Source organism: Lipotes vexillifer, unplaced genomic scaffold (genome assembly GCF_000442215.2).
Source record: "Lipotes vexillifer unplaced genomic scaffold, Lipotes_vexillifer_v1.1 scaffold12, whole genome shotgun sequence".
NCBI classification, from domain to species: domain Eukaryota; kingdom Metazoa; phylum Chordata; class Mammalia; order Artiodactyla; family Lipotidae; genus Lipotes; species Lipotes vexillifer.
In genome coordinates, this window is record NW_006796716.1 from 4,867,207 (window position 1) to 4,880,216 (window position 13,010).

A 13,010-nucleotide genomic window follows, 5' to 3' on the forward strand; every position below is an offset into this window, starting at 1 on the left:
GGAAGGGGAGCGGGGAGGGGAGGTCATCTGAGAGTTGATACCTCATCACCGTCAGCTGAGACCAGAGAGGAATGGAGGTGAGTTTGGTCTCCTCACACCTGAACTGCCTCCCTTCCCCTCGGTAGGTGGAATATGCTAGGCCAGCCCGATCCTGACCTCACCCTGAGGTGGCTGCAGGCGGAGGATTCGATGAGATTCAAACTCATCCAGATGCACCGAGCTGTGAAACGAGACCTCATCCACCCGAATTCCTGGCCCATAACCTGGAAAGAGAGAAAGACCCCTCTCCTAACCCACATTTTGGGAGGGGGTGGGGATCTGTCTCTAACTTCCCTCCATGAAACCTTTGACAGTGACCTCGACCTAGGAGAGAAAGACCCACTTTCTCACCTCTTAGTTCTGACTTGCCCACACAAAACTCTTCCGTCAAGCCGATGCGCATCTCTGTCAGAGGAAAGAACAGAAGAAGCAGCTGCCAAATACCCCATACATGCCACCAAGGAGCCTGTCCCAAACCCCACCCTGGTCCAGCCTGCAGGCTGCTCACCAGAGCCGCTGGGCAGAAAGCTCTTGAGTCGTATCTCTCCCTGCACGTCCAACTTCAGCAGCGAGCCCTGAGAGTGACAGGAGGTCAATGCCCAGACGTGACCTCCCCAACACACTTCCCAAAGGCCGCCTGTCCTCAGCCGCAGGGCTGGGGGCCCAAACTTACGTTAGAGGCTATCAGGACGGACAGTCTCTCGACCACATCCAGAAACACTTCATTCTTTTGGCTCTAAGGAAAGAGGGATTTGGGGGTTGATCAGCCTGTGTTCTAACGTGGACAGGCAGAAAGGACAGGACAGTGGAAGCTGGAGCCCTGGGTTGGGGACGTGGGTAAGAAAAGGGATCATCCACGTCTAGAGGAGGTGGAAAGATATGCTGGGATCTTGGACTCTGGGGGCTAAGAGAAAAATCAGAGGATCTGAACCCATCAGTCCCTCCTTCACCTGGTCAGAGCGGCTGGACAGCACCGGGCGGCTGGCTGCACTGCTGGGGGCCACTTTGCTCTGTTGTGTCTCAGCCCCAAACTGGAAATCATCCAAAGCAATCAATCCTCACGTATGACACTTCCCACTAACCCTCCTCAATCCTGGCCTCATCTGTCCCTGGACTGACCAAGCCAACGCTGCTGAGGTCAAAGAGGCTGAAGGGTTTGCTGACCACAGCCTCCGTCTGGATGAAGTTCCTCAGCATCTCCGTGGATGTGGTCTGTACATAGCCATAGTCCTATGGGTAAAGGAATGGCAGTCTTTGGGTGGTCATGGGGGGAAGGGGTGAAAATGAACGGACTCAGCCTCCCAGCCATGGGATGCATCTTCAGGGAGCGGGGGACAGGGAGGGACATCCTTGGACCTCACCAGCACTTCATCCAGAAGTTCGTAGACCAGAGCCACGTTGCGGGAGATGGTCCCCTCACCCAGGGAGCCACAGTAATCACCCAGGAGCGTGGCTAGCCTGCAGAACAGGACGGAGTGTGCATACCCTCCTCCTCTCTGACCCCCACCGCCCGGGTGCCCAGCCCCGCCCTCCTCACCGGGAGAGCAGCTCTAGGAGACTGAAGGGAGAAATGTTTTCTGAAGTCGTGGCCACCAAATAGAGGCCGCTGTGTCTGATGTGAATAAAATGACGGTCATCGTGGTGCTGAGGCAGAGGCAGGGGGAAAAAGCATTAGCAAGAAAGAGTTGTGGTGATTCCTGGCCCATGAGACCTGGGCTGGTATCCAGATTCCCCTACTTACTAGCAGCGTGACTTGTGCCACATACGAAACCTCCCCAGGGCCCAGCTTCCTAGTGTGTAAATGGAGTTAATAATAGTACCTACTCCAGAGTGGCTGAGGATTGAGACGTGCGGGGAGCTGTGCCTGGTGCATTGTGAGCGCTCAGTAAACTTCTGTTAATATTATGTGGAGGAATGTACCCCCCAACTGGGAGCTCTCAAGGAAACAGCCCTGGGAGGAGGCGCCCCCCACCCAGACCCACCAAGAGCATCCCCTCCACCCCACCCCCCGCCAGTGGTTACCATGACAACCGGAGACTCGTCTCCAGGCAGTCCCGTCAGCTTCCGGTAGAAGAGCTCGGCCACATCCCGGCCTCCGCTGTCTCCGCGGACTGACCGGGTGGAAGGACAGCTAAGGAGCTGGCGACACTGGCTGGCTCGGGGGCACTAGTCCCACCCAGCCCCTCCCCCCCGGCCCCGCTGGCCAAGGATACAGTCCTTGTAGATGAGCGGGTCCCCCTTGGAGGACAGAATGAAGAACTGGGAAATCATGGCCGTTCTGGAGAGTAGACCAGGAGACAGCGAAAGTTGGGCCTGCCCCGCCCTGCGGCCCTGGAACAAAAGGACGCGAGTGGGCTGGCCCTTTAAGAACGATTCTCCTTCCACCGCGGGAAACCCGGCGCCCGCCCAAGCCTCGCCCAGCCTTTCCCTCCTGACACCCGCGCCGCTACCCCGTCACTCAGCCCAGATTCGCCCGCTGATTGGTCGTGGCAGGGGCCCGTGGCGAGTGGGAGGGGCGGAGGGCCTCTTCTCCGATTGGCCCGCACTCAGCGGCGCTGGTCACGTGGGGAGCGACGTTTCGCGCCAATTTCGGTTGGTCGGCCGCAGTCCGCCGCGCGGACGTTTTTAGCTGTTCGGGCAGGGAGAGCTCAGAGCCCGCCAACTGCTGCCGCATAGCCCTCGGCAGCAATGGCACTTAAGGACTACGCGCTCGAGAAAGGTGAGGGTCTGCAAGTGTGGGAGGGGCGTCCTGCGCGGGAAGTTTCCTGGTCAACACCTGTTTGGGTGAGCGGGAGTCCCGGGGGGCAGGGTTCGGCCCGCGAGGCCCGAGGCAGGGTTGGGAGGTGGCGGGTTGGAGGCACGCGGTGGCTGGGATGCGCACGGGGCGCCGAGGTCGGGGGAAAGCTGGTAACCGCGTACGGGAAAGAAGTAGGGGTCGTGGTGGGTGGGCGGACACCCCGGCTGTAAGTTCCAGAAGGAAGGGTCGCGCCAAGGGGAGACCAGGACCTCAGGGGACCCTGTCAAAGGTTCAGGGTCGGCCACCCGCAGTCCCACTTCCCTCCGCGCTCTTAGGTGCTCCGAGCGCCCGAGACGCGCCGAAGCCCGGGGGTCGGGCCGGCCGGCCGCTGCGCTCCGGGATTGGCCGCGTTAGGCCCACCTCCAAGCGGAAGTGGAGGCGGGCGGAAGTTGCGCGACACCGCTGGAAGGAGTGTCGTGTGTAAACAGTGTCCTTCCGCGCGGTGGCCTCGGAGAGAGCTGCTGAGGGTGGGGGCCTGCCTGGAATTGGGGTGCTTATCAGAGGCAGAGGGAGGAAGTGGTGGGGTGGGACGGTGTGGCCCTTGACGAGCCGGCCAATCGCCGGACGGGCTCCCGCCCTGGGCGGAGGAATCCCGGGCTGTGAGGCGGCGGTTTCTGGGCCCATGTGCTTCTTTGTTTACTAAGAGCGGAAGCCGTGGCGGGAGAGGGGGTGGGGCGGAGGACGGGCCTGGTGGCGGAGATCCCAGTGAGGGCAGCGGTTTAGGGGGCCGAAAGAAAAGGAGAACAAAACGCGTAGAAGAAACGCTGAGAACTTTGAGACCTGAGTGTGTTGCCGGCTGTGGGAGGCCCTTGGGAAACGGTACTCAGATTTCTAACTAAGGCAGAGAGTGGAATTCCCCTGCGGGGAGGGTATCGGTTAATACTCTAAACTGCCCGGGGCCGCTTTTTCTTCCCTAGGCTAAAACAGGCTTGTGAAAAAGAGTTCTGCCCTGTTTGAGGAGAATTAGGTAGGCTTGTTTGAGTGTTGTTTAGATTGATGAGTTCATCGATCTCATTTTAAATGGAGGTGAGTTTCTTAGATTTCTCTCAGACGGGTTTTGCAGTAAGGTATCTGGAAAAAAGTTGATTTTTACGGTTTTACGCTTTTCTTATAGAAAAGGTGAAGAAGTTCCTACAAGAGTTTTACCAGGATGATGAGTTTGGCAAGAAGCAGTTCAAGTATGGGAATCAGTTGGTAAGTCAAAGGTTGGGTAGAGGGAATGGGGCAGCACCTTGAGCTGTAAGAGCTATTAGCAAATGCATTTGTATGTAAGTTACAAGCTTAGCACGATACTTGATACCTGTGTAGCACTAGATTTACGATAATTGAGGTATTTTCAGGGGTTGGGGGGCTGAGAAGTGAGTCTTGTTGTCTCACACTGCTGTTTCTCCCATGTGGGGCCTGGGACCTGTGTGCTGAGCTTGTGGTGACAGATTTTTGCTTGTCAACACTGGTAAGGTAAATTTGGCCCCGTGGCTATCTCCTCCCCACCCCAGGTTCTGTTGGCTCATCGGGAGCAAGTGGCAGTGTACATAGACCTAGACGATGTAGCTGAGGATGACCCTGAGCTGGTGGATTCAATTTGTGAGAACACCAAGCGCTATGCCAAGCTCTTCGCTGATGCTGTACAAGAGCTGCTGCCTCAGTACAAGGAGAGGGAGGTGAGAAAAATGCAGGGCATGGAAGTTAGGTGTTTTTCGAGAAGGTTCTTGGCAGAAAGCTGGCTTTCTGAGCTGGCAGAAAGGGGGCAGTGATTTCTGCCTGGCCCCCTTTACGTGCTGTTCTTTCACCATTCTGGTTGTTTCCTTTTCCTTTAGGTGGTAAATAAAGATGTTCTGGACGTTTACATTGAGCACCGGTTGATGATGGAGCAGCGGAGCCGGGACCCTGGGGCAGCCCGGAGCCCCCAGAACCAGTACCCTCCTGAGCTCATGCGCAGATTGTGAGTGGTCTCGGTTGGGAAGGGTGTGGGGTTTGATCCCCAGAGCCTTGCTAATGACTATCTTTTCCCTTAGCGAGCTGTATTTTCAAGGTCCCAGTAGTAACAAGCCTCGCGTGATCCGGGAAGTACGGGCTGACTCTGTGGGGAAATTGGTAACAGTGCGTGGAATTGTCACTCGCGTCTCTGAAGTCAAACCCAGGATGGTGGTGGCCACTTACACGTGTGACCAGTGTGGGGCAGAGACCTATCAGCCGGTATGTATGGAGCAACAGTGATTTTTGTAAGAATTAGTTTTGTCTGCTGATGTTCACTTGTTATTTTCTCTGATTATTGTAAAACACGCTGGTGTGTGCACCTTTCATCTTCTTTCTAGCGTGGAGTGGTCTTTCTATACATTCTGTGTTTTTTGTGTTTGTTGACATCCACCAGGGATAACGTAAGACATTCGGAAGTCCCATGGTTTTTGTGACAGAGGAATGTGATTCAAGTAACTGACTCTAAGGGGCTCCTTTCCTTATGATTTCCTCTGGTGTTTCCTTTTTTGCATCTTAGATCCAGTCTCCCACTTTCATGCCTCTGATCATGTGCCCAAGCCAGGAGTGCCAGACCAACCGCTCAGGAGGGCGGCTGTACCTACAGACACGTGGCTCCAAGTTCATCAAATTCCAGGAGATGAAGATGCAAGAACACGTGAGTTTGGGGTGTGTGGTCCAGGACCCAGGGAAGGTGGAGCTTGGGAGTCCACTGGAGTAGGAGGAAGAAAGTAGAACGAGCGAGAGGGGAGCTGAGGCAGAGAAGTCATCAAGAGCAGCAGGGAGGTTTAACCGGAACTTTCTGACTGAGTTGGGAAGAGGTAAAGGACAGCTCAGCTTCCCTCCTGTCGGCTTCTGTGAGGCTGAGCAGGCCAGGAAGCAGAAGAGCAGTGTGCCTGGGGAGGGGAGGTTAGTCTTTGGAGACCTCACGTACCCTTCTCCCCCAGAGCGACCAAGTGCCCGTGGGAAATATCCCTCGCAGCATCACGGTGCTGGTAGAAGGAGAGAACACAAGGATTGCCCAGCCCGGGGACCATGTCAGTGTCACCGGTATCTTCTTGCCAGTCCTGCGCGCTGGGTTCCGACAGATGGTCCAGGTGAGAAAGGGAGTTTAAAATGAGGAGGTGGTTTTCTCTTTTTCTCCTTATCCCCTTATTCTTATCCAGCCCCACAGAGAAAAGTGTCAATAGCAGGACATCAAAGCAGAACGAAAGGTTTTGTTAGGAACTCCTGAGGGAGTCGCGTGGATGGCCAAGTTAAAGAACTTCATTCATACTCCGGCATCTTCCTGCCCAAGGGTTTACTCTCGGAAACTTACCTGGAAGCCCATCGGATTGTGAAGATGAGTAAGAGTGAGGATGATGAGTTTGGAGCAGGAGAACTGAGCAGGGAGGAACTAAGGCAAATTGCAGGTGAGGGGTCGGGAAAGACTGGGGATGTGAGTTTCATCCGAGCACTTTTTATCCCCCAGAAAACGCTCTTGCTTTTCCCTTTCCCACAGAGGAGGATTTCTATGAAAAGTTGGCAGCCTCCATTGCCCCGGAGATCTATGGGCACGAAGACGTGAAGAAGGCGCTGCTGCTCCTGCTGGTGGGAGGGGTGGACCAGTCTCCTCAAGGCATGAAGATCAGGGGTGAGTGCAGCGTTCAGGAAGAAAGGATGGGTGACCAGGGCCAGTGTCCCATAGGTCACAGAATAAAAGAGCAGACGTCTTGGCTTCCTGGGCACGGGGTGGGATTAAAAGAAATGGTGCTGGGCATGATGGGGGCAGATCTCGAAAGCACTTTTCTCTGTGTTTGGACGACTTGCATTGAAGGAATAGTCATTCAGGGGCTTCCTTCCCTTCCTCCAGGCAACATCAACATCTGCCTGATGGGGGATCCTGGTGTGGCCAAGTCTCAGCTCCTGTCTTACATTGACCGCCTGGCCCCCCGCAGTGAGTAGTCAGATCCTGGGAAAGGCAAATTGAGGGCAGGAGTAGGACCACCACGCGTCTGTGTTTGTTCTCTTCTGGGAGCATTGGGGAGTGGAGATTCAGTGCCACCACCCACAGGCCTGCAGCTGCCTTGGGAAGGCCTGGCTGGGTTGGAGCAGCTCAGGACAGGCCTTGCCTCACTAGCCTTGTTTCTTCTGTCCTTTGCCCCGTTGTTGCTCCCTTGTCCTCTTTGCTTTTCCTAAACATGTCTATTTTCTTTCTCCCTGGCCCTTTTGTTCAGGCCAGTACACAACAGGCCGCGGCTCCTCCGGAGTGGGGCTCACAGCAGCTGTGCTGAGAGACTCCATGAGTGGAGAGCTGACCTTGGAGGGTGGCGCCCTCGTGCTGGCTGACCAGGGTGTGTGCTGCATTGATGAGTTTGACAAGATGGCGGAGGCTGACCGCACGGCCATCCACGAGGTCATGGAGCAGCAAACCATCTCCATTGCCAAGGCAGGCATTCTCACAACGCTCAACGCCCGCTGCTCCATCCTGGCTGCCGCCAACCCTGCCTATGGGCGCTACAACCCTCGCCGCAGCCTGGAGCAGAACATACAGCTTCCTGCTGCGCTGCTCTCCCGATTTGACCTTCTCTGGCTGATCCAGGACCGGCCCAACCGAGACAACGACCTGAGGTGAATGCAGCTCAGCACTCAAGGAGACACCCCTTAGTAACCATCTCTGGAGTTGGAGGAGAAGTTGGAAAACTCATTGCCTGCTCATGGAAACTCCAGAACCTTTCCCTCATACAGCAGGGGCTGGTCGACAGTTGTTAGAGTGGGTCAGGATTGAAAGTTTGTCCCTGCCAGGCTGTGAGGTGGAGAGGTGAGGGGCCAAGATGTAGAGTTCGGGTGTGATGTGTAGCACCAAAGAGACAGGGTTCCTACTTGCCTCCCCTCTTCCCAGGTTGGCCCAGCACATCACCTATGTGCACCAGCACAGCCGGCAGCCCCCCACCCAGTTTGAACCTTTGGACATGAAGCTTATGAGGTAGGAGAGCTGGGCGAGGACTGGTGTACTTGCCCAAGTGCCATGGGTGGCAGTGTCTTGGCCTGGGTGTGCATCTCCTGAAAAGCTTTCGCTCCTCCTCCACCACATGTCCTGAGTCTAAAAACAGTGAGTCTAGGTCCCCCCAGCCTGGCCATGGGAGACCGTGACGCAGAACCTGCCTTTCATGCTACCTCCACCACCTGCCCATCTCAGGGTTGAGACAGGTTCAGATTTTTGGCAAAGCTGCACCCTGCTACACGGATACTTGATAGCACTATTCTCTCCGTGGAGCCTGTCCGGGACTCCCAGGGATTCCTCAAGTTTTTCTTCTTTTTACCTATTCACTTGAAGTTAACAAAACCGTCTCTTAAGACAGGTGGATTTGTCATATTCATGCAAAGGCCATTTTCCTAAAAATTTAGGAATAATTTGAAATGCAGCATTTTGAGAAATCCATCAGTGATATTTAAGCAAGCAAATACTCATCTGCTGATTTTTTTTTCTACTTAAAAATACCCCCCCACTCCCCGCCCCCGGCCAAAGTAAAACTCTTAATGCAGAAAAAACATACTCTCTGCACCCCTCCCTCCTGCTTTCCCACAGACGTTACGTAGCTATGTGCCGGGAGAAGCAGCCCACGGTGCCAGAGTCTCTGGCCGACTACATCACAGCAGCGTACGTGGAGATGAGGCGAGAGGCCTGGGCCAGTAAGGATGCCACCTATACTTCCGCCCGGACTCTGCTGGCTATCCTGCGACTGTCCACTGCTCTGGTGAGTGCCAGTCTGTCCTGCTGCAGGATGGTCCATTTGGGCTGTACTGGGCAGCCTGCCTTAACGTGGCCCCTCTCGCTGCCTCCCTCCTCCGCGCAGGCCCTGCCGGGGCTAAAGTGCTGACAGTGCAGATAGCGGTCCTCTCCGTGCTACCGCACTGTGGGTACTTGCTGCTCCAGCAGGGCACGCCCAGCGTCCGTGGAGGGAAAGGCCTTCTCCCTGCTTCTCCGACCTCACCGAGGGGGTGGATGGGTTAACTTCACTCCCTGTGTCCCAGATCCTGTGCTAGGAATGTTCATTGCTGTCCTCACATCTTGGACCTTAGTCCTGGGGGCTCCAAAGTGCTGTTCGTGCAGGTAGTGTGATTACCTGACCTACTGCTGAGCTAGCACTTCCCGAGCCCCAGGGACACTACCTCTCTGCCAGTTGCTTTCTTGGCTGAGCTCCCCAAGCTCCATCTGTCGTGGTGGGGAGCCCAGTGGAGTTCAGAAGGGTCTGGTCTCCCTCACAGGACAGCTGAACACCGGGACTGGCCAGTGTTGAGAGGCGGAGACTTGGGCAATTGCTGGACGCTGCCCTGGGCATTGCACTTGTCTCGGTCTGACAGTGCCGGCCCCACACTGCGGATGCTTGGCGGGAGGGGAGGGGCCTCTACTCCTTTGTGAGTAGGAACATGTGGGTTGCCCAACCTTAAAGCTGGAGCTGGGGGGGGGGGTCCCTGACTTTGTTCCACCCCCCTCCTCCCGTTCCCATCTCTCCCTACCTTCCCCTTAGGCACGTCTGCGAATGGTAGACACAGTGGAGAAGGAGGATGTGAATGAAGCCATACGGCTAATGGAGATGTCCAAGGACTCCCTTCTGGGTGACAAGGGGCAAGCAGCCAGGTGAGTGGCTTAGTGAAGGATGACCTTCTTGAGCAGAAAAGTTCTGTGGCTTCTGCATCCCTGTGTCTGTGACGTTGGCCTCAGAATTCTAACCCTGACCACTGCTGTTCTGTTGGTACTGGGTGTTCTTGTTTTACCCTGACCTTGCACACCCATGCTTCTTTCCTCCAGGACCCAGAGACCAGCGGATGTGATATTTGCCACTGTCCGTGAGTTGGCCTCGGAGGGCCGCAGTGTCCGGTATTCCGAGGCAGAGCAGCGCTGCGTGTCTCGCGGCTTCACACCTGCTCAGTTCCAGGCGGCCCTAGACGAGTATGAGGAGCTGAACGTCTGGCAGGTCAATGCCGCCCGGACACGGGTCACTTTTGTGTGATTCCAGTCGCTTGAGACACTGGTATCTACTCTGCATATGGTCCTAATCCCCCTTCTTTTATAGACCTAGAGATGCCCTTGAGGGGAAAGGAGGATCCCTTCTTTTTCCCCAAGCTGCACTTGTTTTACTCATTCATTTTGCTAATAAAGTGTGTGTAGATTTGCTGCCTTCTGTTAAAACAGGGTATTTTGAGTTTTCTGCTAGATTCCTGTCTTTTCCCTTTACGCTTGTCTTATTCCAGCCACTCATAAGTCTACTCGGGAGTTCCTGCTCTGCCTGCCAGGCACTGATTGATAGACTGCACAGGGTCTCCACTCCCACCCCCACTCCAGTTTTAGTCTCAAAGTATGGACACGAGTACCTCTGCCTTCTGGGGTTCAGGCACATATCTCACTGTGGTAAACACTCAGTGCTGCAGTAACTGAGAAACACCTCTCTCTCGGCCATCCACTGAGCCTGTAGGATCAAGGCTTTGAGATCCAAAAGAGCGTGGCACCTAACAAGAGAGGACAGAGCCACTAGAAGGGGTGCGGAGGGGCTGCTCCCCTTTTATTAGCAACAGGTTTCTCTAAATGGAGTGTAGCACCCTCCTCTGGACAGCTGTCCGACCCCTGTGCTGCATCCTTTCAAGTATCCTCTCAGAAGAAGAGCCCCCGCATCCGCCTGCCAATGCCTTGTCGGTCATAGAGGACATTGAACTTGTTCACAAACTGGTTCATGGTGTTGCACGTCTTGGTGATGGTGCCAAGGTAGGCCATGAGCCCCACGTCATTGCATTGCTGCGAGGGAACAGAAAGAGCCAGTTCCCCAGGGGCTCTGGGTCCCCCGCCGCATGCCCAGGGAACAGCCAGGTCCCAGGTCCTGCGTGCAGAAATGACGCTGCGAGCCCCACCTCCCTGTCCTGGGCTTTACACTCACATCGTAGAAGTCTGTCTTGAACTTGTCTGTGCTGAGCACTGGGAGGCAGTGACACAGAGCATAGGCCTCACGCAGGATCTCATGGTTAAAGGGGACCTCTCCTAAAGGCACAACAGGCTGCGTTAACGTGGATGCTGTCGCTTCCCCAGGAGGAAGAGGAAAAGGGGTTCAAGTGCCGGGGAGACACCTGTCCTACCTGCTTCAGAGGCCTTGACGTACTCCAAGATGAGCTTGACGCGGCTGTGCAGCATCTTGATGGCACTGTGCTGTGCGATCAGGTGTTCAGCCACTGCAGGGGGACAGGGACAGGCCAAGGTGGAGAAGGAGTGGGGCAGCACCTTTCACCCCCCCCTCACTTACGAAGCCCCTCCAGCCTCCCCTACCAGTGGAGTTCTCTCCACTGCCTGTTGCTGTCATTCGCGCCACGTGGTCCACGCCAATGCGTTCAGCTTCCTCTGTGGCCAGAGTGTAGGTCAGCTCAGCAAACAGCATTGTGGCCTACAGGGCACACAGAGTCAAAAGGAGGAAATGCCAGGAGCAGAATCTGAGGGTTGAAGGGCAGGGCATTACCTACCTCTCCATTGATTATATCTATGACAGACTCAAAAACGCTGACGGGAAGCTGTAAAGAAGAGATGGGAGAACAGCTCTTCACTAACATCAAACACCTGAACCTATATGTTCAGTGCCAAAAACTTGGCCCTTTCACATTACATTTTCTCATCTAATCTTCCAAAGGACCTAGTGAAGTAGGAATTACCCCATTTTACACATGGGGAAAATACACTTTAGAGGTTAAGTGACTAACCCAAAGTCTCACAGCTGGTAAACTGCAAAAGAGAGATTCAATTCAATAAAAATGTCATACAGTTAAAGATAGCAGGATGAGGATGAAAGATCGCCATAGTGACGGACAAGCAGGACAAAGTGGGCACAGGGTCAGTTTTACTCACATCTGTGTGCTTGGTCATAGGGTTCAACTTAAGAAACAGAGGGCTCTCAATTATCTCGCACACCTGGAAGAGGGGGAGAATGCACACGAGTGTCAGGGCCCATCTTCCCCTCATCCTCTAGTCTTCTCTGCCCCAGCATGCACAAGTGTGAGTGTGTATACCTGCTTATGGACGTGGATGTCGGAGGGGTCAGGCGGCCCCCCTGTGGTATACCAACCGAGGAACTCCAGCTCCTTGAATACCTGTTTAACTGGAGAGGAAGGGGCCAGAATATTTCTTGAAACCATCCTTCCTTAATTTGAAGTTCTGGTGTATTTTTACCAGCTTCTCCCCTTCCCATGCTGGCTCTATTTAGAATAATTAATCTCCTCAGTCTTCTTACTTTCTTTGCAGGGAATAACTGAATGTGTCCTTTTTCTAAGGTCTCTTTAGCTACTCTATCTTCACTTTTCCTCCGTTCTCGTCCTATCCTGTTTATTTTTTTCCCCAACCCTCTCCATCTTCCCCACTCTGCTTTTTTTCCCCACTCCCACTCCTCTCCCCGACGTCTATTCCCCTCTCACACTGCTCCTCCTTGGTGTAATAATATTCCTTGTCAATGATAATCTTCTCTTCCACGGTGTGGGACAGCAGCTCAAAAGAGTTCATCACCTCGATATTTCGGCCCTCCTGCTTCCCGATCAGAGCCCCAATCACTGGATGAGAGAAGGACACATAAGAGGTGAGGGTAAGGAAACCCCAAACCTCCCTAATCATTATAGCTTGAGGGTCTGAGGTCAGTGTGAACCAAATATTAGGGAAACGGTGATCTGCGGAGGAGGAACTGGCTTCAGTAAAGGAAGGGGAAAGACCACCATTTGGGGGAGGTGACCAAGGAGAGGAGGCTGGAGAATTACGCCGAACACTCACCCTGCATAGGCCGCCCCTCCTGCGAGCGCATGCGAATCCAATGATCTGAGATGTTGAGAATGACGAGGGGATGAAGAGCGACTGAAACGCTGCCAGTCACTCCGGAGGCCATCACGCTGGGCACGACTAAGGGAGGAGGAAGAGGGGGTGAGAGTCCTCCCGGGAGACGGGAGTGGGAGACGGCAGGGTCGGGCCATACATCCCTCCCGCAAGTTAACCCAGGGAGCCCGCTTTTGACCCGCCCTCCCGACTTCTCCCGGGAGTCCAGGACGGCCTTGACGCGCCCCCAAGGAAGTCTCCAGAAGACGCTCCCGCGCGGCCCATTACCTGCTGCATCCACCTCCATCCCGCTGCTCCCTCCGGTCCCGTTCGCCGTAGGGGCCGCCGCCGCCGCCGCCATTTCCCCCGCGCCCGCCAGCGTCGGCC

The 13,010-nt window shown here is 55.0% G+C and overlaps 3 protein-coding genes across 3 annotated transcripts in view; 1 reads left to right on the forward strand and 2 right to left on the reverse strand.

Annotated features, from left to right (window-relative positions):
- AP4M1 (adaptor related protein complex 4 subunit mu 1) overlaps positions 1-2,310 on the reverse strand; it is a 3,993-nt gene extending 1,683 nt beyond the window's left edge. Inside the window, exons 1-11 of the mRNA XM_007468871.1 lie at positions 2,253-2,310; positions 2,062-2,150; positions 1,577-1,683; positions 1,401-1,497; positions 1,159-1,269; positions 990-1,070; positions 713-775; positions 548-614; positions 391-444; positions 157-263; positions 12-55 (exon numbers count right to left, since the gene is read on the reverse strand). Coding sequence (XP_007468933.1) covers positions 12-55; positions 157-263; positions 391-444; positions 548-614; positions 713-775; positions 990-1,070; positions 1,159-1,269; positions 1,401-1,497; positions 1,577-1,683; positions 2,062-2,150; positions 2,253-2,310 — 878 coding nt within the window. The remainder of the gene's footprint in view (positions 1-11; positions 56-156; positions 264-390; positions 445-547; positions 615-712; positions 776-989; positions 1,071-1,158; positions 1,270-1,400; positions 1,498-1,576; positions 1,684-2,061; positions 2,151-2,252) is intronic.
- Positions 2,090-9,965, forward strand: MCM7 (minichromosome maintenance complex component 7). The gene is made up of 15 exons (XM_007468870.1): positions 2,090-2,758; positions 3,951-4,030; positions 4,333-4,497; positions 4,654-4,778; positions 4,852-5,032; positions 5,331-5,468; positions 5,758-5,907; positions 6,108-6,222; positions 6,312-6,443; positions 6,663-6,746; positions 7,027-7,420; positions 7,692-7,775; positions 8,379-8,547; positions 9,322-9,431; positions 9,603-9,965. The coding sequence occupies exons 1-15, from the start codon at positions 2,728-2,730 to the stop codon at positions 9,802-9,804; spliced, it is 2,160 nt and encodes a 719-aa protein (XP_007468932.1). The 5' UTR covers positions 2,090-2,727; the 3' UTR covers positions 9,805-9,965.
- A 360-nt stretch (positions 9,966-10,325) lies between these two features.
- Positions 10,326-13,004, reverse strand: COPS6 (COP9 signalosome subunit 6). Its single transcript, XM_007468872.1, has 10 exons — positions 12,912-13,004; positions 12,585-12,710; positions 12,239-12,370; positions 11,837-11,925; positions 11,676-11,738; positions 11,297-11,344; positions 11,106-11,220; positions 10,919-11,011; positions 10,723-10,823; positions 10,326-10,583 (listed from the first exon to the last, which is right to left on the reverse strand). The coding sequence occupies exons 1-10, from the start codon at positions 12,982-12,984 to the stop codon at positions 10,443-10,445; spliced, it is 981 nt and encodes a 326-aa protein (XP_007468934.1). The 5' UTR covers positions 12,985-13,004; the 3' UTR covers positions 10,326-10,442.
- Positions 13,005-13,010: the final 6 nt, after the last annotated feature.

Bases quoted from the DNA above. Each gene is read 5' to 3' on its own strand.
- MCM7 (XM_007468870.1), top strand. From the start codon at position 2,728: ATGGCACTTAAGGACTACGCGCTCGAGAAAG. The intron at 4,779-4,851 runs GTGAGTGGTCTC...CTTTTCCCTTAG, and splicing joins CCTGAGCTCATGCGCAGATT to CGAGCTGTATTTTCAAGGTC. The intron at 8,548-9,321 runs GTGAGTGCCAGT...CCTTCCCCTTAG, and splicing joins TGCGACTGTCCACTGCTCTG to GCACGTCTGCGAATGGTAGA.
- COPS6 (XM_007468872.1), bottom strand. From the start codon at position 12,984: ATGGCGGCGGCGGCGGCGGCCCCTACGGCGAACGGGACCGGAGGGAGC. The intron at 11,345-11,675 runs GTGAGTAAAACT...TCTTCTTTACAG, and splicing joins CTATGACCAAGCACACAGAT to CTTCCCGTCAGCGTTTTTGA. The intron at 10,584-10,722 runs GTGAGTGTAAAG...GTTCCCTCGCAG, and splicing joins TCAAGACAGACTTCTACGAT to CAATGCAATGACGTGGGGCT.